The sequence below is a fragment of the Podarcis gaigeae genome, assembly GCF_964106915.1.
Source record: "Podarcis gaigeae genome assembly, chromosome: 5".
In the NCBI taxonomy this organism is placed as follows: Eukaryota; Metazoa; Chordata; class Lepidosauria; order Squamata; family Lacertidae; genus Podarcis; species Podarcis gaigeae.
This window is the reverse complement of record NC_139681.1, coordinates 45447396-45474823: the sequence shown is the minus strand read 5'-3', so window position 1 is coordinate 45474823 and position 27428 is coordinate 45447396. Positions and strand designations below refer to the sequence as shown.

General features: G+C 41.5%; 1 protein-coding gene across 16 annotated transcripts in view; it reads right to left on the bottom strand.

Annotated features, from left to right (window-relative positions):
* The window catches only part of FAM53B (family with sequence similarity 53 member B), a 121703-nt gene that overhangs the window by 40262 nt on the left and 54013 nt on the right, over positions 1 to 27428 (bottom strand). For all 16 annotated transcript variants that reach the window (XR_014564937.1, XR_014564938.1, XR_014564939.1 and 13 more), the window contains one exon: positions 23540 to 24318. Coding sequence is in view for 10 of the 16 variants with exons in the window: in XM_083741440.1 (XP_083597566.1) it covers positions 23540 to 24318 (779 nt within the window). In the remaining 6 variants the exon portion in view is untranslated. The remainder of the gene's footprint in view (positions 1 to 23539; positions 24319 to 27428) is intronic.

Genomic DNA, 27428 nt, shown 5'->3' with positions numbered 1-27428 from the left:
GACATGCCCAATCTTACCCCAGTTCAAAGCAAATGAATAATGCATGAGCTTTCACTAATCTTTTCCAAATCCCTGCATAGTCTCTCATGCAATTACTTTAATTGAAATACCTCATCTAATAATTAATGCCTCCTATAAATTGTTTGCTTTCCCTTACAGTAATAAAAAAGAAGAAGGGGGGGTGGGATGGCTAGAAGACTTTGAATTCCATTGCTTTCGGCTCTGTGCAAACATATTAGCAGGATCTATAAGGCCGGGTTTTGCCTGTTCGTAACTGTTTTCCTGTGGAAGAAAAGTAAGCTGCTATATTGCCGAATACAGTACATTTGTCTCCTTTGTGTCTGCCAGCTTGGACAAGCAACCTTTGATATTCTTACAGCATAATGGGAAAGCACAAACATTTTCATGAATGTGCATACATAGTAACTCTCAAGTATATATCCTGGCTTTAGCCTCTTCCGAAGTATCTCCACACATGCATGGCGACCTCCACACATTCAGCAGAGGGTCTGAAAGAGAGGCCTGCATACATACAGATCTAGGCCCATTTGCCCTTCCTTTAACTGAGCATATGGAAATCAGGAGACAGAGGATGTTGATGTTGGGGGCAGGTTCAGCAGGCATGGCTTCCCCTCCCCACCTTCACAGCAGGCACAGAGGCATTTATGGAGAATGTTTCAGCATTCTAAAAGACAACCAGCTCTGTCTTCACAGTACTGCTATAGCTTTATTGGGTAAGAAAGGACCGCTGTCCATTATCATATATTACATGCTACAATTCCACACCCCCCCCCCCAAAGGGCACAAAGGCAGTTAAAGTGAAGCAAGAAATGAAATATACAAAATCCAACAAGACAGGGTAGGCCGTCAATCACCATTTTCCCCTTTCTTACAGTTAAAGAACATAATTTCTTTACTCTTATCAACTACTGTTAACCAACTTCATGGTTCACAATTTAGAGCCGGTGTAATGTTTCCGGTCCTCCAAAGTCTTGCCCACCCCATGCCCCAAAAGAAAGCTATTCTCTCTGAAAAGGTAAACCGCAGGTAAGTCCCACAGGCACTGAGGGACTGGCTGCACACCATGGGCCATCTGGTCCCAGCTGTTGACCTGCTCTTTATATATAGCAAAATACCACTTGGCGCAGTCTACCCAGTAGTAGCAATCTTTGTATTTGTAGCTTACCCTTCCTCTAAGAAGTTCCGAGAGGCACGGGGCACATTTCCCTATTTAATTCTCACAGCAACCTTGTGAGGTAGGCTGAGCTGAGTGGTAACAACTTGCTTCAAGTCACCTAGTGGACTTCAAGGCTATGCTGCAAATGAATCCAAGGCTTTCTGGCCCAAGTGCAACACCCGTTTCAATTGCAGCTCTTAGGATCATGGCCTAATGTGTAGTAGTCGTTCAATTCAATGGACCATGGCTATGAAAAATGTATTGAGACCACCCACTATCATACATACATATTTACCTTATTTTTTTCTAGAATAAACTCAGACCCCATACCAACCTGTTCCTCTCCATAGCATCTTGTTTGCTTAGAAATGTGGAAGGCTGCACAGGGATTCAGTGAGTTGAGATAATGGGAGATTTATTTTATTTTACACTATTCAAACTTTGCACTATTTTAGCCCCAGTTTTCATTACAATCAGCCACATTGACTGGCCACCCTGCTAAGGGATACCTATGCTGTTGTTGTTATCTCTACCATCACAGCCCATGGAGAAAAGGGTCAGTTCTCTTCCAATTCCTTTTTGCCTCCAGGATTCCGTCCAGCTCCTCTGTAATATCAAAATCTCCCAGTCCTTATGGAAATCAGCTCCACCAAAGTCAAGAATGTTGAACCCAACTTGTCTAATCCTGCTGTGTTTCTCTGTGCCAGTTAGTATATTACTCCCACATGGAGACAATTTGATTTTCGCATCAGCTCTGGCAAATCTTTCCTCAGAGAAACACACACATTTATTTTTTTTAAGTCCCTCTCAACTTCTTAGAAAACATGTAAAGCTTCAGTCCTGCTCCCACTCATGTCAACGCCAACCTTCTAGTGGCCATCAGGAAGTAATTACACTCCACTGTTCTTTCTAACCTTAAATGTTGGTGTTACAATATGACCACTTAAAAACAAATTTTACCGCAATGGGCAAAGAAAAAATCACAGTGGGAGTGAAACTAGCATCTGCCCATGTTGGGGGTGCACAGCTATTGAAGAAACAGGGTTGCAGTTTCGTGTTGCTCTTTGATCCATCCTTGTCACTGGGTACACAGGGTGCTTCCACAGTATGAAGTAATTATTATTATTATTATTATTATTATTATTATTATTATTATTATCTGAAGCTGGGAACAGGTATGAAACTACCAGTATTGAGATAATCTAGCCACAGTGATCCATGTTTTGGTAACCTGCAGCTAAGCCCCACTTGGGTCTGCCTTTGACGACTGTTCAAAATGCAGCTAGACTTGTGAGGCCTGACCACTGAGATCATATCAATACAATGTTATGCCAGCTATACTGCCTCGTAGTCCATTTTGGGGCCCAAGTCACTGTGCAGATTCTAACTTTTAAAACTCTTCACATGTAGCCAGAAAAATCTAATAAGGCCATTGTAGATTTGTTACACTTTTGGTGGACACAACCTCAGGCACAAGTTTACTGTACTGTGCTATAGTTGCAAGACACAAATCTCTTAACAGGATTTAGGGAAGCCCCAGCAGAAGTAATATTAAGGTTCTTAGGAAAATGCAAGAAGGGTAATGGATATGTTACGAATTTCTGATGAGTGTCCCTCCACCACCGCCACCCCCAAAAAAGCGGACAAAGGAAGAGCTTTTCCTGAGTCAAATAGGGTTTAGTAAAAGGCAGCCAAATCTTTTTGGATCTTGTTTTCCGGCAACTTGTTTCCACCCTCAGTTAGATATAATGGAAACCCTTTTTTTAACTGAAATGTCCAAAATAATCCTTGGAGGATAATTGTCAAAAATATGAATAAGTCAAACATACTTAATGTTTGCTTTCGCATCCTGTCCTAGGAATAGCAGCGTTTCAGGAGAGGGGTGTTTTTTTTTCCCTTTTAAAAGAGGGATGGTGCTTCAGACTAGCTTCCAGGTTTTGTTACCATAAAGGCAAAAGGTATTATATTTTGCCTGCAAATAACATCCCCTTGCATACTACACTGATGAATTCATTCTTTCCTCCCAGTATGTAGTTTTCCTCTCCCTGTGCCACCTATTTTGAGCGTGGGGGAGGGGGGTGAGAGGCATGGAAATGTGAATAGACCAACGCTAGTTTTCAAAGACAGGCTAACCAAGCAAGATTTATTTGTTTAGCAGTATTCCTGAATCGCCTTCCAACAAAGTTCTGAAGATCTGGACAGTTAGGATCACTAAATATGTATTGTTGAAATGGTAGGCGTGGAGAACTGGGTGGATTTGAAGCAGGGTTAGATGAGACAGTGGATATGGGAGGGCATGCATAACATGCTATCGTTTTTTGAGTCTTGAATGGTAGTAAGGAATACAGTAAGGCAAACCAGCAGTGACAGGGGCTGCCTATTACCTCCTGGGAGGGCATAAAAAGTGACCTTGCAACTATTTCGTGTCACCTGAGATGTCCAGATGGCAGGGAGGGAGAAGGTCATGGGAGTGAAATCAAAACTATTGATTAAAATAAATATTATAAAGGAAGAACTCTGGCTTATGTTAGCAATTACCTCTCTTTTTAGACCCTTTGCTTTAAGAATATTCATTACAATGCTCATATGTACGGAAAGCATACGAAACGAAGCTGGATGTCCTCACCTTTGGCATTGCCAAATCGCCTCACTGCAAAAGTTGCATAGTGACACCTCCGCTACAAATGCACCAACAGAATTCAAATCATGCACAGGACTGTTTGTTGTCTTTACTACCAAGTAATTCTCATTTTAAAATATTATTTGGTAATTCCTGAATACTGTCACTCTCCCTCTGCCCTATCTTATGTGCCTAATGCATAGCACAATTCTGCACAGCAGAAGTATCACTTGCAATACAGTGTTTATCCTAAATAAAAAATTATTATAAGTCCTACTACTGCCACTAATTTCAATAAATCTACTGCCTTTTTTGGTTGTTGTATGACCTGCAAACCCAGCAGCCTAAAGGTACCATGAGTTGTATTTTTAATTTGTTCCACACACCTATGTCTGGTGACAGAGATACACTTGAAAAGCATGCATGATTATAATGACTAGTGGAACCAAAAGCAAATATATTATATTTGGTCTAGGTTTCTCCGCAGAACCAACACAGCTGCCAATATTCTGATCTATATTAACTGATGGAGTTTGGACAGCCTTTGAAATCAAAATATTCTCCTCTAGATGTCCTTCACAAAGATCCGTTTTTTAAATCGTGTGAAACATGCAAAAGCCAATGCTCAATGGAAATAGAAATAAGTAAATGGGTTTTCATGAACTTAAAACAAACAAAACAAAACAAAACTTTGCTGACTCTGAAACGAAACACTGTATCAGATCAATCTAAGGCAAAATGTGAGCAATAAATAGAACTGCATCCTGAGCATATATAATTACAAATGACCATTCATGCTGTTGAAGCCTTAGAATAGACTCTCAGCACTTCCTTCCAGAGGCAGGCAAGCTGCTCCTCTCATCTGCCACTTCTTTGCTGAACTGCGATTTAGGTATTCCATTTAGGCACTTCTATCACAAGGGAGAAAGGCATCCTTCTCCAGCAAAAACCAACATCCTTGCTCCACTCTATTTTATTTTAGTTACATATCATCTATGCCTGAAGAAGAATCACACGAAATTTGGTCTAATATATGATATTTCACTTTGTGTCTGCAGAAAATGCATCACGACTTCATGATAGTAACCACATAGGGCATCGCTTAGCTGAGACAGCTTTTGATGATGATGCAGATGCAGATGCAAGAGCCAGAATCCTTGGCTTCTGCTACTAAGGGACAACGGCAGCCAGAGCAAGGATGGAAGGCCTGAAACTATGAAGAAAACCAGGAAGTGATTCCGGCAACTGTGGTGGTTTATGGGTCTAAGGCCAAATATGATATATGGGTGGGTGGTCAGAAGCTGCTATCTGAGGGCTACAAATCTCTGTAAGGCACAGGGTGAAGAGGGAAATTAGCTGGTATGGCTGTGAATATGGGGTTGGGGGCAGACTGACCTTGCTGAAACCTGACAAAACAAAAGCCCAGATAGGAAAGAGAAAGAGAAGCTGTCAAAGTCAGGAGTGGGGTGGGGTGGAACCACTGCAATTTCCCCTTAAGACCCTAAATCCAACCTGGCAGATCTGATTTCACTATTAAATACTACTGACAGAATTAGTCAAGTCTGGAATTGGGGAAGTTTACAATACAAACTCCCTCAGTTAAAACATAAATAAATCTTAAACTAATGTTGAGTCCAGCTCAGACCCCTCTGAATTTGAGTCTGGTTTGAAATGAGGTTTGCCCCTACTCCTCAGAGAGCTCTCCCTACTACTCTCTAAATGAAAACAAATTGCCTTTGATAAGGCATGGTGCATAATTAGCAGTAGGGATGGCTTGCTAGAGAGATATGGGGATTTGCTGCTCTCTCCATACTTGACTTTAATGCTCTTGAACAAGCATAAGACCATCATTTTCTGATGAGGAGCATGGGATTTGTTGTTTCTCTGCCTACCAATTCACTTCAAAAGGCAGAAGAAAATATACAAATCCCATTATCCCTGCCAAGAAGTGATGTTTATTATTTTCAACTAAGAGAGTGGGTGTGGGAGATTGGAGGCATACGTCACCCACCCAATAGTATTTCTTTGCTTTATTTAAAGCTTTCCTAGAAAAGTTTGAAGGTTTTATTTTTTAATAAACATGCTCAAGGAAATATTTTAAAAGGGGAAAGGGGGGTGGAGGGAGGTTGGGAAGGGGAAAGAAGGGTTGAACCATTTATTGCAAAAAATGTGAAAAGCATAATGAACTACGAATAAAATAATACTTAAAGATTTTAGTAAATGAATAGATTTTGAGACAAAATGAATGCAGTTTGCATATCACTAGGAAAGACACATGACCATTTACTAAGTGATAATGCAGACCTTTGACAAGACGATTATCTACAGCTTCACATCAGGGGTGAGCAGACATAACCTTCCCCTGTTTCCTTCGATTTCTGATAAGGTGCAGTCGTGTGATAAAACTACCCTCCACCACATGACAATATACGTAATACAATAACTGGCTTACCAAGCGGCAAAATATACACTATAGTAAGTAAGCAATGGTAAATGGCTGTCTGCATCCAGCCATTCTCTCTCATTGTGCAGGACCAGAATGCCTGCAGTCTACTCCCCATCTCCCTACACCTCAACCTCTCCAAATATGTTTGATGTTCAAATCCATCTGGCCCTGAAAAGACACATACATTTCAATGGCCCATTTGACACAAAAGACGGTGCTGTCAGTACCTTAGCCAACCACCTGTGACTTGGTCACATCTCAGTGGATCAGGTATCCATTTGTATCTGAGTAGCCTGGAGATCATCCAGAACATGAGTTCAGAAAGACACAAACCCTCAGCTTTTGGAAAAAAGCAAGCAAGTGCCCCCAATAACTTGGCAAGAGCACCCATACCATCTGAAATCAGCTACTATAGCTGTACCTCTGCTGATGACAATTAACTTCATGCCATTTCAGATTACAGCTAGTGTTTCCTGCCAAACAGTTAATGCTATATAATCCACATTGCAGCTGTTGAAATTCTGTTACCAAATATATTTTCTATGTTGACACATGGTTGTTTTTAGCCCTCCCTGATATCTCATCGTTGCTAAGAACATGGATGGTTGGTTGGTGTGGTTGTGTGTGGTTGCTTGTTTACTTCAATATCCTTTCTCTGGTTTGTCTTCTATCATTGTTTTCTCCATGAAACTCATTTCAAATCCATCTTTTAAGGAGGTTTTGAAGGTTGATCTTGTGTACTAGGGGGTCCATAGTTTGTGGGAATGATACAATGGCTGAATGAATAAGAATGTCGTCAAGAGACAATGCACAGATCCTTTAGGATGTGATGCGTTGGGCTGCTGCTAGAATACACTGGAAAAAGAAAATTAATTCTCTTCTGCTGCCACAAAATTTTAAGATTAACATTTCCTTTCAGATTGTGGCCCCAGATTTGTACAACAAAAATAAAGACAGCTGAGAAGTCAGAATCCTTCTTAAAGGAGTAGCCAATGTGGTGTCTCCCAGATGTTGCATCAGCCCCGGGCCGCATGGCAAATGATCAGGAATGATGGGAGTTGTAGTTTTAAAACCCATCTGGAAGACACCAGTTTGACTACCCTGTGTGAAGCACCTTAAGCAGTGTACTTGCTAATTTTGTAACATATTAAATGACCATACACCTCAGGGGTGCATGGGGTGTTACGGGAGGGGTAATACCTCTGGTGTTAATACTAAAGGGAAATAAAAACGTCGCTGAGTGGCTTCCAAGCAATTTAATGTCCGTTGTTCCTATATTAGCCTGCAGTACTACAGTAGCATGCTCACCATTCCTTCTCCACCTCCTATGCAACCAGGAGGACAAATAAAAGGTTTTTACCCTTTGTTTTCTGCATTGCTGTTTTTGCTGTGATGCTGTTTTAACTTGATTAATATCCATATTTCATGGCTTTAACTTTTATTTTGTGAACTGTCCACAAAGCTGTTTATTCCAGTCCGGCTTCCACGCTGGTCATAGGACTGAGACGGCTCTGGTCGCCCTAACAGATGATCTCCGCAGGCAGCTGGATCAAGGCGGGTCGGGTCTGCTGATTCTTCTAGACCTGTCAGCAGCCTTCGACATAGTCAATCACAAACTCCTGGACCACCGCCTTGCCGACGTGGGGATCCAGGGCACAGTCCTTCAATGGCTGCGCTCGTTTCTCTCTGGCCGGGAACAGAGGGTGGCGCTTGGGGGAATTGTCATCGCGCCACTCCTTGGTGTGTGGAGTGCCTCAGGGTGCGATACTCTCCCCGATGCTTTTCAACATCTTTATGCGCCCCCTCGCCCAGCTTGTCCAGAGTTTTGGGCTGGGTTGCCATCAGTATGCTGATGACACCCAACTCTGTTGATGGATGGCCAACCTGACTTGGCCCCAGACACACTGATCAGATGTTTGGAAGCTGTGGCTGGATGGTTATGTGGGAGCCGGTTGAAGCTAAATCCTTCGAAGACAGAGGTCCTTTGGCTGGGACGGGACGATATAGGATTGGGGGGGGGATCAGGTTTAAGGTGCTGGTTTTAACCTTTAAAGCCCTATACGGCCTAGGACCCTCGTACCTACAGGACCGCCTCTCCTGGTATGTCCCACAGAGGAACTTACGGTCTTCAAACAAAAACATCTTGAATGTCCCAGGCCACAGAGAGGTTAGGCTGGCCTCAACTAGAGCCAGGGCTTTTTCGGCTGTGGCTCCGATCTGGTGGAATGCTCTGTCACAAGAGACTAGGGCCCTGAGGGACTTGACATCTTTCTGCAGGGCCTGCAAGACAGAGCTGTTCCACCAGGCCTTTGGTCAGGGCACAGCCTGACTCCCTCCTTTGGCAATCTTCACAGACCTCTAGCCCAATGGTTGCCATCAATTTGATTTGAATTAATTTTATAATGAAATTATTTTAGAATGTTGTACTATTTTATTGTTGTTGGCTGCCTTGAGCCTGGCTTCAGCTGGGGAGGGTGGGAAATAATAATAATAATAATAATAATAATAATAATAATAATAATAATAATAATAATAATTGGCAGTATAGAAATGCTGTGATTCACTGAATGAAGGAATAACCACTTTTCAGTACCTTAATATACCTGTGACCTATTAATATAAAATAAGTGACACCCCCTCTGTGCACTGATCATCTGCGGGCAAAAAGGTGCCCACAAATCTTGATCTCTGGATAGGGGCCAGTTGGTTGTATCCCGTGCTAGTCTTACTCAGAGTAGACCCACTGAAGTTAATGGACATGACTTAGGTTTATTAATTTCAATGGATCTACTTTGAGTAGGACTTAGTTGGGTGCAACTCACAGGAAGAGAAGGTTGTGGCCCATGTGCTCTGTTTACGAAATGCAGTGGATATACTATAGTTTGACTAAGTCAGAAATGACTAATATCAATTTCTATTCAAAGCTGTCTTATAGTTAAACATGACGTTTCACTCCCTGGCTTAAATCCTCAGGCTGTGGGAAAGCCACTTTGTATACATTAAGCAACTAAGATGGGGAAATACACACATTGTTTGCACTGGGGGACTTGCCCCAGTTGCATCCTGGTGCTAAAGCAGGCATGGACAAGCAAAGCAACACAATACAAAGCTTCTTTATATCTTCTGGGACTTTTTGTGCCTCTCTCATAACTACCCTTGGAGATGTGTACGCACATGGCGATGCATGCAGTTATGCAACAATTGCCATGGCACTACTTGTGAAAGTTTCTTTCCATTCCCCAAGCAACCACAATGTCATGGAATGTATGTAAGGTTGGGTTACCAACTTGAACCACTAATGAAGTTATCAAAATTCTGGATGTGTGATACAGAACTGCGAACAGGTACGGCACAGTACAGAGGCAACAACAAAAAGATACAGTGGTACCTCGGGTTACATATGCTTCATGTTACATACGCTTCAGGTTACAGACTCCGCTAACCCAGAAATAGTGCTTCAGGTTAAGAACTTTGCTTCAGGAAGGATGAGAACAGAAATCGTGCTCCAGCGGCACGGTGGCAGCGGGAGGCCCCATTAGCTAAAGTGGTGCTTCAGGTTAAGAACAGTTTCAGGTTAAGTACCGACCTCCAGAACAAATTAAGTACTTAACCTGAGGTACCACTGTATATGAATCTTTTAAATACATATATACAAGCTTTCTGGTTCAATCAGAGCTGATTTTGTAACTCAACAATACTGCCGAACAACAATTCAGAACACTGGAATATTTCACACCAAAGTATACACAATTTAAGTGATGCCTTAAGCAAGAGACTCCAAGTCTCTGAGATGTATACTGAATTTTCCTCTTCCTCCTTCAAGATTTCATCGCCCTAATGAAGGAGATGCCTCTATGTGATACAGTAACTAACACACACACACACACACACACACACACACACCTGTCTCCATTATTAAAGTGAACGGAGAGGCTTGAATCTTTAATGCTCTGGATCAGGGAATAATGGTGTATATCTATAGGTGGTGCTAGACAGTCCTGAACAGAGTTAAGGCCATTCTACTCACTGTGAATGGGATTTCTGGATCCAGTCTTGAGCAGATATACTGCTTGTTGCTACCAGATGGACGAAAGGAGAAGCATAACTAACAGGAGTACCTGAGCTACATGTGCCAGGATGCAGCTTATGCACATTGCAGTTTAAACATCCAGATGTTGCTGGACTCCAACTCATCCCTGACTACTGGCCTTTGCTGGCTGGTGAGTGATGGAAATTAGAGAGCAACGAATATGGAGGGCCAAAAGTCCCACCCCAGTTTAGAGAAAGCACACACATTGGCTTAAATGTTATATATGAATGCAGTCATAATTGATAACTGATCATTCTGATCATTCTATACATGACTGAGACTGGCAGACTGATGAATCAGCAGGCATAAATGTATTTATATGCCAGTCCAATAAATGCACTGCCATGTGAGATGTTTGTATTCCTAACTGGCAATTTGTTATACCAACATTAGACATTCCTACATTACGACCTTTCCCTTTGTTCCGTAAGTAACAAAACTTCAAATAAAGAAAATTCTATCATTTGTCAGAGGGTTCCCAAACTGTGGTCCACTAATGGGCCACAAGCTTCATTCAGGTGTTCTACAGGGTGTCTGTAAAAAGACAGTAAGAATCATACAGTATTACAATTGCTACGACAGGCAGAAAAATAATTAAGTATTCCATCAAGACCCTCAGAAATTTTCAAGTGGTCCATGGGGGCAGGGGATGTGGGAACCACTGAATTACCATGTTTCTTGCAATGAGTTAAATATGCTCACGCTGTAATGGAACTATGCTTCCCTAGGACTTTTTGGTTTTTTAAATCACATTGCCTTAGGGCTGCTGTGTCTGCTCTTCAAAAGGCAGCATTGTTTAACTTTTGGTCAAAGTGGAGCAATTAACACCCACTTTGAATCCGGTCAAATTAAGTTCACATTTCTTTCAAATGTTTGCTCTTAGCTTTGATACTTATTTTCAGCTCAAAATCACAGCACCCACACACACAATTTTCTTCCCTCGTGGAAGAAGTGGAGTCATTACTCATAAGGGGAATGGGATGAAAGAGACAGGGGGTCAAGATTCATTCCTATTATAGTTAAGCATTTGAAATATTGTGCATTAAAACAGGGTAGAAACCAGGGCAATCTTTTCTTATGTTCCTGCCACAAGGAATGCTCAGTCCTTGCTACCTTTGGTTCCCATACTTTGTTGGATCATTTGAATCCTCTTTGTTCAGGATGTACTCTTGATTGTGGAGCCTTTTATTTAACTATGCTCCATATGATAATAATAATAATTGTCCTACATTTGAGATTGTGGAGGTTGAAAGAACTAGGTTCCATGTCTCTGAACCACCAACCACCACCCTAATTACATTATCAACAGTGGTGCCATTGATGAGGCTCTTGTGCCCAGCATTAAACTGTATGCAGGGCCAAATTGAGATATGCTAAGGGCCTAAACTAAGCCAAGTTTAAGAGGCCATACCAATGAAAATAGAAATAACAAGCATTTATATTTGTATATATACCAGGTGAGGATGCATTTAAAAATTAACAATTGAGCACAAACATAAATCCTATCTGCATACAAAATATCTAAGCCTATCTGCATACAAAATACCTTTAAATACCTTATGACATCTTACTTAGAATATATGAAAAAATATGTATGTATGTATGTATGTAGAAGAAGCAGAAGAAGAGGAGGAGGAGTTTGGATTTGATATCCCGCTTTATCACTATCCTAAGGAGTCTCAAAGCGGCTAACATTCTTCTTTCCCTTCCTCCCCCACAAGAAACACTCTGTGAGGTGAATGAGGCTGAGAGACTTCAGAGAAGTGTGACTCAGCAGCTGCATGTGGAGGAGCAGGGACACGAACCCGGTTCACCAGATTACGAGTCTACCGCTCTTAACCACTACACCACACTGGCTCCCAGTACAGCAACAAAAGAGGTATTACATACACAGTTTGGCACTTACTAAACAGAAGATAGATTGCAACCTGCACTGTGTGTGCTCTGCACGTGATATGCAATTTACTTCCATTATTTTCTTTTTTTTCTTTCTTTTGTTTAATTTAGAGGTCTCTCATAATCTGACTCTAGCACTGATTGCATGATATTAGTCATTAGGTCTGTGCACTGGATTCAGTCAAGGCTCAAGCCAAACTGGATTCCGGAGTCAGTTGAGTTGGCTTGACACAGTTGTAAAGAAATACTACTGGGAAACACAAGCTGTACACACACGCATACTGCATTTGTTGCTTTATGCTTGAAATGTACAGTGGTACCTCGGGTTAAGAAATTAATTCGTTCTGGAGGTCCGTTCTTAACCTGAAACTGTTCTTAACCTGAAGCACCACTTTAGCTAATAGGGCCTCCTGCTGCCGCCGCGCCGCTGGAGCACGATTTCTGTTCTCATCCTGAAGCAAAGTTCTTAACCCAAAGTAATATTTCTGGGTTAGCGGAGTCTGTAACCTGAAGCGTATGTAGCCTGAGGTACCACTGTATTGTTTCTCTCCTTTCAAGCTTTTGTCTTATAGCCTAATCCTTCGTACCTACCTCTGCATTGCCTGATACATGGAGAGAGCATTGCCTTGCTCTCAGATCTGACAACTCAGTGTAACAACCTGATTACTCTCTACCCTTTATCTAATATTACCCTGTTTGTTAAGAGAGCTTTGGACATCCCTCGGGCCAGCAGTGACAATGGAGTCTGGGCACCCACAGCATATTATAGGAATCTGATGCAGGGCCCAAAATTTTAAACAATTCATCTGAGCAAGTAGCTAACACAGTGGAGACCGCCAAATTAAGTTGCTTTTACATACTGAGCAGCTCTCTTCAAAAGCTCAGCACCACTGTTCACCTTCCTCCTTCCCTCTATCGCTAGAAGAAGTTAATGCAATTCTATTATATTACATTACAATTCTGTCCTCCCGCCTCCCCAATGAGAGAAAAGCATGTCAAGGGCAATACTAGAACAAATTGAGCTTTTGTGCCCCCTTTAAGTGTTGTGGCTTGATTGATGTCAGGGATTAAAATGGTGCTAAAAAACAGGGGGAAGAAGGAGGGGGAGGAAGCTCTGTGAGCAGCTGTACCACTGCTGCTGCCCAAACAAAAAGAAACAAACACAAAAACCCCACATACAGTTCCTCAAATGCCAAAGTGAAGTGTTATATATGCTGGAGGCTCTGAATACCTAAACTTGCCTGGGTACAGGGTTTCTCACACACATATTTTTAAACCGAAAGCTTTTCAGTTTTCAAAGGGCATGGCAGCCTCCCTTTTTCTCTCTCTGTAGGGGGCAAGCAGGGGAGGACGTCCCTACAGGCGCTGCAGATACGGTACTTGCACCATTCACCCTCAAGCAGCTCCTGACAAAATTCCTTTCAAAAGCAGTGATGGCATTAAAGGCCCGTTATATAATGTTTGGCGCTCACGGGACAGCTTTTCAAAGGGAGCCCTTGCACACATCCATGTCAAAATGGGTATGTCTGAATTAGTTATCTACACAGGGACAAGCCTTGGGGTACGAAGGCCTTTTCTCAACAGAGGCTTTCAGGAGAGTTGTGTCTACCTTGTTGTTTCTGGAGTGAAATGTACAGGCCCCTGGTTTTAACGCCCAAGCAAATCTCGAACACATATGCATGATACTCTACTATGCATGCACAAGCCATATCAGTCTTCTAAAGAGAGGAGGAAGAACAATTGATATATGTATGCACAATAGAGCTAGACTGGTGAATGGAAGAGAGCTTCCACAGTGGTGGCATCTGCTATGTGGAGCAGCCTCCCCTCAGAAATTAGGCATGCAATAGCCATATTCAGTTTTCAGCATATGCTGAAGACATTTCTTCATTCAGCTCTTCCCCAACCAGTAATATTGGTCTGGCACATGATATAAGCACATGATACTAGGTGGTATTCAATTACATTTTACTCAAAGTAGACCTATTGAAATGAATGGACGTAGCCTAGCCATGTTAATTAATTTCAACGGGTCTACTCTGAGTAACAATTAGTCAAGCACCATCCATTACTTTAGTTTTTTAAAAAATAAATGCTGTATAGCATTTGTGACACCACAAACCACCACAAAAAAAAAAAATGAAATGAAAGGGTCTAGCAAAATCAGCAGACAGAACAGCCAAAACAATAACTATGATTCAAAGGTCCTGCACAATTAGTATACCTTCCTTGAAACTGCACACATACCCCACACAAACCTCTGCCAAGGCATGCCACTGGGGAGGCACATTATAGATGTAGCCCCAAATTCCTAGCTGGGAGCAGATCCCAGATTTGATTTTGGAAAAGTAACACATATAAACCAGTTCCAACAGAAGCTCACTATATTCAGTTGAAGAGTCACTCTAAAATTTGCTATGAATCACAATCAAAGGAGTGGTTAATTAATCGTGTTAATTAATAAAAACAATTTAAAGATTTAAAGATCAACACATTTATTCTTGCTAAATTGGTCTTTGTTTTAAAATTTTGTTCTTCTGAAGTCCTGGTTCAGGTTTCTACCAAGTACACTGAAACTTCAAATTAGACTTGGTTTTATAGGTCCATTTTGTGACATGATTACCCATTTAATATAGGGGTCATTGCCAGCCCCAGGGAAGCAGATTTGTGGTGGTAAAGTATAGATATTCTGATCACATGGGTAGCTCAGATTACATCATAGGCATTTCCCATCAGCACTCTATCTAGTCTGGTAATGCTGAATTGGAAAGGATTTACTCGATCAGACATTAAGGCATTAATGATGCAACATGGAATTAGTTAAGTAGTGACTGCAGCAGCAACACACTGCAAGAGCAACACATGAGAAAGCGTTCCAGTGCTATTTTACCGTAATTATGACTCTACATTGCACAGTGCTACTTTTGTCCTCACTTTTGAAGTCTTCTCGCAATCAGCAAAATATTTCCATCCTAGGTATTCATGTGCTACATGGATTTACAGAACAACAGGGAAAGGGCTGTAGCATCCGACTAGATCAGTGCATTCATGAAACCCTTGGACTTGTGGGCTTTTATTTAAAGATGCCGGAAAGGTTTTACAACACCCACATGTATCTTTCAAGACTTCTAAGGAAGGGAAAGGAGGAAGTCAAACCGATTTTGAATTTGTAGTACAACACTGACCTAGACTAGGTAATCTGAATACAAGGACTACATCATTGGAACAATGTGCTTTTTTAACCAATTTATCATGGAGGTAAAGGTGGCGTCTTGAAAACATTCCCGAAATAACTTGCTGTCAAAGCTAGGACTCAGTCCTGTGTTTCAAGAATCCCAGGCCGTAAATTCAGTTGAATGATGAATCCTATATATCACTTGTGGGGATGTGCCTGTTAGTCATCTCAGCATGAAGGCTGCAAACCTAAGCACACTTACTTCTGAGTAAAGATGTGTGAGAAATCATTGTGTGTCTACAATTCAGAAAATTTAATGGAAGTGATTAATTTTAGGGGGGAAACAAGGAAGTAAGCAAGATTGCTGGTGCCGATGATGGGAATTTTGTCTCGGAGAACAGCTTTTCATCTACCTCTACCACCAAACTTCATTTTCTCTCTTATGAGTCAGCCATTAAAAATTATCTGCAATTAAACTGCTCAAAACTGCAGATAGTATCAGCAGAATTACCTTGTTGGCATTTTCAAAGATAAATCCATTATTGTGTTAACATGAGATCAAACCTGAAGAGCTTGCAGTGGCCAAGACATTATGAAAAAACAGATTAGGGTAGAGATAACAGCGCTGGCAGCCAGCAGCATGGCAGATTAAAAGGCACAGGAGAGGACAGAAAGATACCTCTGCTCAGTAACTATTACTCCTTCTGATCTTCCTACTCACTTCAAAACATATCCGTGTTAAGCGACAAAGGAGAAATAAAGAAAAATCTCAGCTCCCTCATCATCGATGGCTAGAACCCAAACCTATTTCAGTAGGGTTAGCCAAGTTACTCAATATGCAGGAAAATCTTGCACATGTGTAACTGCATTTAGAGGTTCACTCTGTTTCAGTATCCATGTGGACACTACTGCAGGACCAGCTTGTGCCCCAGAGATTTCGCTTTGGTGCTGCTAATGCAGCACAAACAACATGGGAGGCACAATTACGAGTCACCAGCCTCTGCAACCACAGCAGGCGCTGTGATTCTCTAGTGGTTTGACTTCATCCCTGGAAGTACATTCCACTGTTTCTCAAGACAGACGGAGGCCAACAACAGTTTTTAAATATTATTTTTAGCGTTTTAAATAGTTGTTTTAAAACTTTTGACTAATAATTTTATTGTTTTATTCTTTTTCTAAACAACTGAGGTTTTACAATAAAGTGGTATATAAATCTTGTGGGGAAAATAGCATCTGTGTCTTCTGTACACGCAGGTGGTCACGTTTTCAAACTAGTGTGAGAACTAGTGTGTGTTCTCTATTCCTCTCCCCTCAATTAGAGTTTCAACAGACCTTTCTTTTTTAAAAAAGCGGGGGAAAGGTTTTTCACAATCTTTTGAAAGAGAGGGGCTGGAAACTGGTGTGTTGATAAACAGAGGATATATATAGAGAGAAAGAGACGGACAGACAAGTTACTTTACTGCTTCCTATTTTACCAAATTCATTCATAGACAAGTTAAACACAGTGAAGGGAGAGGCACAGCCCTGCAACATGAGTAGGTCTGCCCCAAAAGAAGGTGACCTGAGAAAACACTCTGTGTACACAAGTACACAACAAGCACTTGAGAAGTGCATTTTCGGCACAGATTACATCCATTCTACTTTAGACTGTGGTACAGAGACAACGTCATGCACACAGCACACGCAAAAGGCACCTGCATCCAACACTGAATGCACATTATCATACAGTGTGGTCACTCCTTGTGTGTCTCCCGCTTTAAATGCTGGGATCCTTTAAAAAACAACAACCAAAAACACCATCAAGAATTTCCTGTAATAATTTGTTTGCTTTATTTTATACAGAGTGCACTTTCTAGTAACCTTGCTGATCCTTACAAACAATAATAGGCTCAGGCTCACAGCAATCCTTTGAGGAGGGGGGGTGGACAGGGGGGGCGCTGAGCAATTTGCCTCTGGCCATTGAGAAAAATCTAAGGAAGACTTGAGAACAAGAGCTCCAGTCTCCTAAATTAGTCCGCGGCCTTAGGCAAAATTCTACTTTTCACCAGTAATTGTAAAAGGCTTCATTGTCCTGCTACCAGAATGCTTGTAAAAATCCCAGTTCAATGGTGTGTGATCTTTCATTATGTAAACTTGTTTCTAAAGTCCTTGTGTGATAATGCAGCTCTGCACAGCAGCCATGAAGACATGAAAAATAAAAATTACTATGCTATGGGATGAACTGCTCTATTAAAGGGCAGGATGGATCTTGTTTGGGATGTATGCTACAAATAAAGTCACATTGAACTAAGCATAAGAACAGACCTTATAGGCTCAAACCAGTAGTCCAAACAGCCTTCATTATTGGAGAGACCAAGGTGCCTGAAGCATATAATAGTACAGGAAGGCTAACTCTTTTGAGAAGCTTCCCAAAGTTGAGTGCTTAAGTCAACCATGAGGATGCACTAACTCGACAATTATGATTCCCTACATTTAATAAAGCTTAGCAATTGTATAGCACTGAATTTCAAAGAAAATCACACACATTACCTTTTTTTGTTGTTGTTGTTCTCCTTGCACCACCCCAGTATGGTAAGTGTTATTATCATCTCTATGTTGCAGATGGGAGGTGGTTGCCTTGGTTGTGGCTTGTCCAAAAGGCTGTCAAGTGAGATTTTAACTGGGGACTTCCTGATTTGTCAGGAAATCACATTGGCTCTCCAATTTGAGTTGAGCTTACAGCAATTGCTACTTTCTGTGGCGATGACTGCATGGCACGGAAAGAATAATGTTGCTGTGAGACACATTAATCAGAAGTCATTTACCTTTAGCATATACAGTGGTACCTCGGGTTAAGTACTTAATTCATTCCGGAGGTCCATTCTTAACCTGAAACTGTTCTTAACCTGAAGCACCACTTTAGCTAATGGGGCCTCCCGCTGCCGCCGCGCCACTGGAGCACAATTTCTGTTCTCATCCTGAAGCAAAGTTCTTAACCTGAGGTACTATTTCTGGGTTAGCGGAGTCTGTAACCTGAAGCGTATGTAACCCGAGGTACCACTGTATGTGAAAAGGAAACTGTTTCCTAGTCCCTTCTCTCCAAACTATTAACATCTCAACCATAACACAGTTTTGGGGGTTGTTGTTGTTGTTGTTTGGTTGGTTGGTTGGGGTCTTTTTGTTTTGTCTTTTAAATCCTAATTGGTTTTCACCCATCCTTGGATGAAAAATGTCCCCTGGTCCTCCCTAAGGTGGATTTAAGGGAAGGCACTGCATGGAAAAACCATGATCAAAATAGCTTTTAGTACAAATTAGAAGAAGGTGACTGATTCTTCACATTTCATTAAAAGCAGCTTCATCTAATGAAAAAGCCTGATCATAATTACAATGACTCAGAAATCTGTTTTGCCTGAAAGCCTCCTTGTATTCCATCATGTTGGGCTTTTTAGGACTCTGATCCACCATTTGGGACTAATTTATTTAGTTCCTCCATGCAAATGGTTAGATCACACAAGGACCCACACAAGAGGGGCTGTTCACTTACAAAGATGCAGTAGAAAAGATTTTGTATTGTCTTGCACAGCAGGAACCTTGCTGTACAGAGGAACATATTGTGCTGTTCTTCGTCACTGTCAGATATAGTGCACCATCACTGCTTGGGGGCACATTCAAATGCCAAGTATGTTTAGAGTGTGAAAACAGTACTTAGAATATGGCTGTTTTATGTACCCAATTGTTAGCATGGGGCTGAGCTCTGTTCTTCCTGCCTGACAATTGCCAGGAAAAATGTGGGAATATCTAAGTATTTTGGATTCAGATCAGCAAAGCACTAAAATTAATAGGGGAAGAAGAAGTAATTTGGGGAATATCTAGATGCACAAAGCAAGGGCTTTTAGCTTAAAGCACAATACTATAATTACAAGAAATACTGCAACTTAAAAGTAATTGCACAAATTATCTTCCAAACAGGAGTGTGTTTCTCTTTTCTTCAGTATCCCAGGCAGAGGAAGTTAGCTTACATGGGGTTACTCAGGTCCAAAGAGGTGGGAGATGCATGGGATGTCTACTGACATTTTTGTTTTTTGCTTCAATGGAGCTGTAGGAGCCTGTGGGTTTGATTGGAATGGTGCAGGGAATGCTTAACTCTTTCCCTACAGGTTGTTTTTCCAATCAAAATCTCTTTCCTTCAAATATTTTCTCTTACGATTTTGATAAGAACAATTGGCCTCTAGGAAAAGGGACACACACACACACACACACACACACACACACACACACACACACTGCTCCATTCAAGTTCACAGTCCCCTACAGACAGGATTTCAGTAAACACAGCACATATCAAGAGGCTGCTCATATACCCCTCCTACATCTTGCCTACTTTGTGTAGGGTTCCAGCCTCATATATGTTTGTATCTGAGAGGAAATAGATCAGGAAGCCTTTATAATCTCTCTCTTTCTCTCTTTTTCTCCAAGTATGTTCTTCAGTATGTTCAAGGAGCTCTGAGCTGGCCACTCCAGCCACATGGCTTTAACCAACTTGTTTGTTTCAGATCAGAATTGAGTCTGAAACTAAAGTTTTTTCTACTCCAAATCTTTTACCTTTTGTAACTAAGCAACGTTTTGACTGCCTGTGCATCTTTTCTTACTGTTGTATGGAAAAGCACATGAATCTGAACTTTGAAGAGTTTTGTAAGCAAACTATTTTATGCCTTACCAAACATGTGGTCTATCTCTATGCCAGGCAAGTGCGATAGCTTGGAAAGAGCTTTCAAAAGTAAACATTTTGGGGACTCACGGAAGGGCACATTTTAAAGGTTTTTCCACACTTTTGTTTGCAGCGTGTTTTGTGATATTAATCTCTGCTGAGGTTCTGCCACTTGCCCCAAACTTGGGTTCCAAGATTCCAGCATCTTGGCCCTCATTAAAAGTATGATGTGTGAACTGGCACACAGCTGCTGAATTATATTGTGCGTATGAAGGTTGGCAAAGCAAAAGAGTAAAATTTAATGTCAACTTGCTGTTGTATTTAAGGCCAAGACAGAGCAATCCATACCAACACTCGTGCATCTTAACTCATATGAATTAATTCAAAAAAGCAGTGATGGAGAACACTCAACCTAATCAGGCAAGCCAGGCACCCCCATTTGGCCAGCAAGGCTGATTTGGCCAAGCCTATTTGCCCTACACCTGATGTCATATATGGGTATGGGACGTAAAGATGTGGTTCTCTGCCAAAATCTGTTCTTGATTTCAAATGACAAAGGCACAGGAAAAAGGGTCACATCAGGTGACAGAAGGGGTTTGGGGAGGTGAGGATACAGCCCGTGAACTGGATCCAGTCCCGTCCCCTCTGCAGTAATGAAATATGAAAAATCCACAAAGCAATGCTGCTGTGCCACCTCCATTCAGTGGTGCAGAACCCATTTGGGTTGGATCCAGAATACGCATGTTGGGCTTAGCTGCCCAGTGAAATCAAGGGTAGTGGTGGCTGGTCCCCATTTAGACTAGTAGGCTAGAAGGAAGGGGAAGTGCAGCCAGAGCCAATGGGAAGTAGCAAGCCAAATCTAATTCTGTCCCCTCTTCCTCCTCCTGCTGAGTTCTGCAAGAGCAGCTCTTAACAGTAAGGAAAACGAAATTGCTACAGGCAGTGCCACCTCCAGTACTTACTGGAAGTAAGAAGGCAAGCAGGTGAGGACAGACTGAGGGCAGATGAAGGTTGATGGGGCAGTGCCTCATGAATGGACCATGAGCAGCATTGACCCCACAATAAACACCCAACAAAAGTACCCTTTGTCAGGATCCAACTCATAACCATGGTAATCTACATGGTGGTAAAGGTGACACTAGTTCCATTTTACTGCTCTCTTGCCATCACTTTTCCTGGTAAACACATAACTTTCTGCCGCAAATTTTCCTATCACAATTTTAAGAGGACACGTGTTTGCAGAATCATGGACACTTAACTTTATTCCAGAGCTGCTTACAATGCTACAGCAATTATAAGCCTCCAATGTACTGCTTTAATGTATGCCTGATGTACCTGGAGCCCTGCAGATGAAAAACTAAGCCAACCACATAGGTTTGTTTCATTCAGAGGTCCCTTTTACACCTCCTGCTTCCAGCCTCTACCACTTCCTTGGATACCAGCCTGGAGCAAATGAAACAACCTATATATACCTGGGTACAAACATGAATGACTATATAATTTAAACTGTTTCCACAAGTACAAGAAAATGAAAAGGCCTTCAGTGATGCTAGCTGTGTGATTTCAACTTGGGACTCGTAAAAAATAATAAGGTTGTTTTTACTACCTATCCAGTTTATTAGCTAATAAAGCAGCTTAGCATATTAAATTTCACTGACACACATTTTCAAAGGGGGACTTGCAAGCAGTATAATGTAGTATGTTTCCCCCCTGAAATCACCCAGGCATGTTATTTTCTTACCCTTTTTATCTTTCAAACATCTCTAGAAAAGAAAAAAGCATTCCCATAAACACAAAAGAAAACGAACTTATTCAATCACCCATAGAGTCATAAAAGTATTGCAAAGCATCACGGTCTTATAAAACGAAAATAAATGCGTTTCCACTGTCAAAAGTCATTGTGTTGGATAAGGGGAAATAGAGGACAACTGCAGCTTTCTAATCAGCTGTACCTGCCTGGGAGAGTCACTGTTAATAAAAATAGCTAACAAAAACAGCACATGCAGCACATTTCATCTTGAGCCATATTGACTATGGAAAGGCAGTATACAATTAAAATGGATGATCTGGCACCATTTTTTAAGGAAGTGTCACTGTAATCCAAAGCAACAGCTGTTTTAAGTGCATACAACAATGTTGAGAGTAGTACAGGTAGTGAAAAGTGAACGATGGGGGGAGCTTTTTTTTTTGGCTTGCAGAAATCAATAAAGTAAAACAGGAATTATGCCAATAAAGCAGAGTTAATGCACTGCTGCTGGAGGGTGGGGGAAGCTATCAGATCTATAAACCCTACTTTATCTCTGTTCTACACAAGGGTATCTTTATTTTATCAACAAGTGTACGCCTATAAATTACAGACAAAAGGAATGCTGAATCATTAAAAGAAAAGCCTTGATTATTAAGTAATAAGATGAAGCTGGTTTGGAGTCCTGTTCTTTGAAGGGTTCTTGTAGCTTAGTTATGTACCACACAATTTTAAAGGCCACTTATCTCACAAATGGATTCCGAAAGTTAAGAATTTATGGGAGCAACATCCTCCCTGATGTGCACTTCAGATCTCTTGTCTGCTCACACTTTGGATTCCTGACTAAAGGGGAAATTTTTGACCTCTGTTTCGCAACTGAAAATGAAACGTAATAAAGAAGTGGAAAATTACAGAAGACAAGACTGCTTGAAGTCAACACTCATAGAGAGCAAAGTCCCCAGTTTTGAGAATTCATCCAGAAATAAAACAAACACTAAGTACCATTGAGGTTTTCCTTGGCTTCCCACAGCATGTGCTTGAAAGCACCTCTTCTGCAATTTCTTACAATAAGTTTGTTTTCATTAATAACCAAACCATTGCTTGTTGAAACTTATGCTGCCTATCTACTGTATAGGAAACACCATTTCATTCAACTGAGGCTAAGCTATCTAAAGTGACTAAGTTATGCAACAGCCGTCAACTTTTTCAGACCCAGAGCTCACTTTTAACCCAGACTTGTATTGGGGGATCCATTTCTTAATATTTTGCCATATAAGTGCATGGTGGTCATGATCCTGTTGTGACCTGCCCTGCCCCCCTTGGATCAAGCCATGATCCACCAGTTGAAGACCAGTGAGTTACAATTATGAATATAAATAAATTTTCAGAAGAGAAACCTTTCATATTAGGGCATGGAGGGCTAGTGGTTATGATCCTAAATATCAAATCCATTAGAAAAACAATCAGTCTCCTACTAACAAAAGGAAAGGCCAGAAACAATTACCTCTACTCCAAGCAAGCAAAACAAAACACACAATTGAACCAGGTTTTTTTGGGGGAGGGGCGGAATTCAACCAGCTTCCTGCTTTAGTTAATTACACAGTATTACCACATCAGTGTGTTGCACACTGTCTATAATGTAAATACATACTTTATGTGTTTTGTAAATGTTTGGCCTAACCATACGATATAATTAACTCTTACCTGGGTCATCTTGGCAAGATCCAGTGAAGGTCTTTGTTCCTTTACTTCTTCAGGCCGCCGTCGTTTAATTCCAACTTTCTTGTCATTAAGGACACATGGCTGGGACCGGCTTCGGGAAAGCCCATTGGAGCGCCTTGTCAGCTCTGGGGTTGAGGCAGGTGTGCTGCTGGCTGAGGGCAGGCAATATTCCGAAAAAGAAATCTGATCATGGGAGCAGGAGAGAGACCGCTGGATGTCAACCCTGCCACCTTCTACAGAGCCGTGGTCGCTGCCCCAGATATCACTCGCCTGCCCATAAGTGGCTGACCTTCTCATTCCTTGGCATGGCTGACATCCTAATCTGTTGCTAAATGCAGACTGGTCGTAGGATGAGGAAAGAGTGTTTGACCTGGAAGGAAGGCTAAAGCTTGAACTTCTCTGCATGGTGGTGAATCCATTGGAATAGCGCTGGACACTTCCGCCACTGTAACACCGTCTCTTTTCTACAGGAGTCCAGACCTTTGATCCTATAGGCCTCCACGAAGCCCTACAGCTAGACATCTCATCAGAAAAAGAGAGCGACCTACACTGGCGTTTGCTGGGAGGTGCTGAGGGATTGCCATTGCGGTCACTGAGGCTGAGGTCTTTGATCAAGTTGGTCACTGCGCATGTGCTAGCTGCCTCTCTCTGCCATATGGCGTTTTCTTCGCTTTTGTCAGGCAGGCAGTCCCAAATGCTGGTGCTTGGCTGATCGATCTGAAGGGGACATTTCCTACTGAGATCTCTCCATCTGTCATTTTCTAATTTGGAAATGATAAAATGATATACATTCATTAGCACCAATTAGCAATATGGTTCACCTGCCATATTTTTTAAAAAAACAACAACAAAAACAACAATATATCTCATGGGATGCTTCGCTATAAACTAGTTAATTGTTAGAATTTGGCTTGACAAGTACTAATTGGTTAAGGATGGAGGGACAAACAAGCTAGTTATCTAAGGAACAGCAGCAGCAGAAAATATTGAAAAACAAGCGGCAGTATTTTTTAAAAAACCTTAAACATAAAGGTTTAATGTGAATGCAAGAGTTTAAAGAGGGTCAGAAATCAAGACAGGCACAGTATTAAACACTGAAGTTGCTCAGCCTATATAAATTGATGTCAGATCTTTGTTCTGTGATGAACAGTAGCAGCACAGACATAATGTTCTCCATGGCTAAGAATGCCATCTTTTCAATAAGACCCACTTTCATCCAGGCACAGCTGCTGCTCTTTGAGCAGGTCTGCAGCAGTTTGAAGATCTAGGCTGGCCGCTGAGTTATCTAGCAGCGTTTTGGTGCTGCATTTTGTTCTATTTCCTCATAGGAAACAAACACAATTATATTTTGTTTCCATGCAAACATGAATAAAAGGACAAGCAGTTAAGTCATTTTGAATACACACTGGACTCAATGGCAACAATGAGGAAGAACTGAGTTGTTTTTTTAAACTGAAAGGGCACTGCAAGTCCAAAACACTTAGGTCGGAGATCAACATATGCTAGTTATTAGGTGTGTGTGTATGGATAAACTTATTTGCAAGGAAGAAAGCAAGCAAGACCATCTATCACAAAGGTAGTCATAATTTTATAACTTGGATTTGTAAACAGAAACATGTATTGAATATGTAACGATCACTGTAAAATTTTAATGTGATTATGCCCAAAATGATGAAGACCAGTAGAGCTAAATCTGGAAAAACAAACAGGCTATTCATTATAATAAGCCGCTAGGGTAATACAGCTCCACCAACAATGACTAAAATAATAAAATGGTTCCAGCAATATAATAATGTTTAAAGTCAAAAGTTTCATATTTAAGACCCCACACAGATGGATGTCCTGAACTGCATGCCCACCCCTTGTTGTCTTCTTCAACTAGCATTTACAGACGGGTGCCCGCGCTACCCATCCATCAAAATGCTGAGATCTGGATTTGGATGCAGCTATCAGTTCTGTTTCCCCCCTCACTCTAATGATCACAATGCAAAGCAAGAAATACACATTTAGCAATTACAGCTATGTTTAGATGTCACTTATTTTCCCACCATATTCACTGCAGCCAGCAGAGCATTCTCAGGTCAGGTCACCAGACAAAAGAAACAGAAATAGAAGCTAATTTTACTGGCACGCTGCCATGACCCTCAGGGTTCAGACATCACGTTTTACAACACAAAAAGCTTTGGTGAGTCCATACAAAAGGATACAGGATACCTGTCTCTTTCAACTTTATTTTTGCATGAGCAACTATAAATCTTTTAAAAGAGGCAAATCAAGCAGCACTCAGTTTTTTTACTCCTTTCCCCCTCTGCAAAGCTACCTGCTGACCACTCTACCATATGAATTCTGTTTAACTTCCCCACCATCATCCCCAGCCAGCTTGGGCTTCCAGAGACCCAAGGTTGGGGAAGGCTGGAGTAAAGCAAAGTAGCCAAGGGACCATATTGCTAAATCCACACACTTAGAGACTATATCATACAAAAGGGCATGAGGCAACTTGGTCCTAAAATATAAAGGAAGCACAATGCAGATCTTTCAGGATCTAGCAGAAGAAAAACTGCAAAAGAACCATGTTTAGCCTTATTAAAAGGTAAAGGGACCCCTGACCATTAGGTCCAGTCATGGCCGAATCTGGGGTTGCAGCGCTCATCTTGCTTTATTGGCTGAGGGAGCTGGCGTACAGCTTCCAGGTCATGTGGCCAGCATGACTAAGCCGCTTCTGGTGAACCAGAGCAGCGCACAGAAATGCCATTTACCTTCCCGCCGGAGCGGTACCTATTTATCTACTTGCACTTTGACATGCTTTCAAACTGCTAGGTGGGCAGGAGCAGGGACTGAGCAATGGGAGCTCACGCCGTCATGGGGATTTGAACTGCCAACCTTCTGATCGGCAAGCCCTAGGCTCTGTGGTTTAACCCACAGCACCACCCACATCCCTTATTACAGCTGTGCTAAACTGTTGTATGTGGAGGTTCCTCTCTTAACGTCTGGTCCCCTGACATAGGATGGTCTGGCAAACAATTAATCTGACTTGGAGGTTTCTAAGCAGAGGTTGGATGGCCACCTGTCGTGTATGACCTAGTAGAGATTCTTGCATTGCAGGGAGGGTGGACTAGATCATGCTCAGGGGTACCTTCCAACTCTACAATTCTATTATTTGATATTAAAAATATTAAATAAATATGAATATTTTGAATATCTGGAGGCACTGAGGGGTGTATGAGTATGTGATTTACCTTTCACACAAACAATCTCTGGTGGCAATTTTGACTAAGACAGAGCTGATTAGGGTAAACAGTCCATGGGTATAGGATTGTGCTGTCAGCTCCATCACTAGATCCTCTTTCCATAAAATAAAAAAAAACAAGAATGGCTCAATGGGCTTAGCAGAAGAAACCTAAGTGTCTTTTGAACCAGGTACATGCTTTGGTTTGTAAGCCTCAGCAACCTCTCCCTTTTGGGTCGTAGAAATCCTCTTCTCCCGTTAAACGAAAAGATATTTGACATAAACATATTGCCTTTACTATTATGCACTGGATTCAAAGCAACTTGTGAATACAAGACTACATACTCATACAGTGATCCTTGCTCTGTAACTTCTGACTTCTGTTTTATCCATTGATCCAGTTATGGCAGAGAAAACAGAACAATTATTAGAATAGGGTGGGGGGGGGGTTGCTCTGAACAACGTATGAATATATGGTTTCCTCCCCACCCCCGATAAGTGTTTCAGGTGAGTGGCAAAATGACACTGAAACAGTAACTACATAATAATTCACCATAGGCAGCTTATTCATTTCAGAATCTCATCTGCATCTGCTGTGGTTGACAACTATCAAGGCTTGCCGACTTAAATGCGCCTGACACTAGC